General features: G+C 48.4%; 1 protein-coding gene across 1 annotated transcript in view; it reads left to right on the top strand.

Moving 5' to 3' along the window:
• The window catches only part of BLOC1S4 (biogenesis of lysosomal organelles complex-1, subunit 4, cappuccino), a 1,490-nt gene extending 325 nt beyond the window's left edge, over positions 1–1,165 (top strand). The window contains exon 2 of the mRNA XM_011935404.1: positions 25–1,165. Coding sequence (XP_011790794.1) covers positions 25–530 — 506 coding nt within the window. The 3' untranslated portion in view covers positions 531–1,165. The remainder of the gene's footprint in view (positions 1–24) is intronic.
• The last annotated feature ends 382 nt before the right edge of the window (positions 1,166–1,547 follow it).

The raw sequence follows: 1,547 nt of genomic DNA, 5'->3' as shown, positions 1-1,547 counted from the left end.
TGCTCACCAGAGTGGACGAGTTCGTGGACATGCCGGACGTGCTTCGCGGCGACTCGTCCCAAGTCGTCAGCCAGGGCGTGCCGCGCTTCCACGTGCCCGGGGCCGGGGCGCGGCCCGAGGTCGAGGCCCTGGACGCGAGCCTGGAGGACCTGCTCACCAGAGTGGACGAGTTCGTGGGCATGCTGGACATGCTTCGCGGCGACTCGTCCCAAGTCGTCAGCGAGGGCGTGCCGCGCATCCACGCGAAGGCCGCCGAGATGCGACACATCTACAGCAGGATCGACCGGCTGGAGGCCTTCGTGAGGATGGTGGGCGGCCGCGTGGCCAGGATGGAGGAGCAGGTCACCAAGGCCGAGGCCGAGCTGGGCACCTTCCCCAGGGCGTTCAGTAAGCTCCTGCACACGTTGAACGTGCCCTCGCTCTTTAGCAAGTCTGCTCCCTCGAGGCCACAGCAAGCCGGCTACGAAGCCCCCGTCCTGTTTCGGACCGAAGACTACTTCCCTTGTTGTAGTGAAAGGCCTCAGCTCTGACGGCCTGACCACTGCGGCAAGAGGACCCCAGCTGAGGTGCTTACCTCCAGTATGAAGTGAATTGCAAATCCTGCTCATGGACATACATGATGTTGGAGTGTGGGATTTCAAGGTTTACTTTCTGCACACTCTCCATAGTGTATTCATGATTCAGTGTAGAATGTATAGACTTTATGCCTTCCAATTTTTAAAAAAGAGACGGGGTCTTGCTATGTTGCCCAGACTGGAAACTCCTGGACTCAAGTGATCCTTCCACCTCAGCCTCCCCAGTAGCTGGGACTACAGGGTCGCCACCGCGCCCAGCCTGTGTCTTCCAGCTCTAATCAGAAAGCTGCTTGGAGAGGGCATGGGGAATCAAACTGAATGAACTTTGCTCTGCACTGTGGCAAAACTGTTATTTTTATGGATTTTACTACACGGTGTTACCTTTTCAAGATTTATATGTTTGTATAATCATAAGAAAATTGAGCCATTAAAGCCTTGTTGTTATTCAATCCTAGTAGTCATTCAGTTTTCTGCACCCTACTCTTAGGGTAAATGGTACATTATTTAATATTAAACCTCCTATAGCGCGGATTGTAAACCAAAGGAAATGGTACAATTTCTGAGAAATTTTGTTGATTTTTTGTGACTAATTCCAAAGTTGTATTTGAACGTATGACCTCACAGTCTTGATTTGTCCATAGCAAACATATATATATATATATGTGTGTGTGTGTGTGTGGGTTGTCAGTGTTTGGTTTATAATTTAAATATTAATAGAAATTTTAAGTTTTACTGGACATGATTTCCTTCTGAGAAGAATTTCACATATTGGCTTGTGTTTGTTCGAAATAGACGTATTGCTCATATGCTTTTGGTAGTGGGAGAAAGAAAAGGGGCTTGAGTATACCTCCTTTAGAGAGCTAATGTGAAAAGCTATAGCTTCTGTTTCAAAGCATGGTATATTTCTTTCCCCTTGAAATGGAGAGTTAAATCATTTGTGTGAGTGAATGGTATTAGGATGTTCTTGCGGAT

Source organism: Colobus angolensis, unplaced genomic scaffold, assembly GCF_000951035.1.
Source record: "Colobus angolensis palliatus isolate OR3802 unplaced genomic scaffold, Cang.pa_1.0 Scaffold143, whole genome shotgun sequence".
Classification (NCBI taxonomy): domain Eukaryota; kingdom Metazoa; phylum Chordata; class Mammalia; order Primates; family Cercopithecidae; genus Colobus; species Colobus angolensis.
This window is presented reverse-complemented; position numbering and strand designations above follow the sequence as displayed.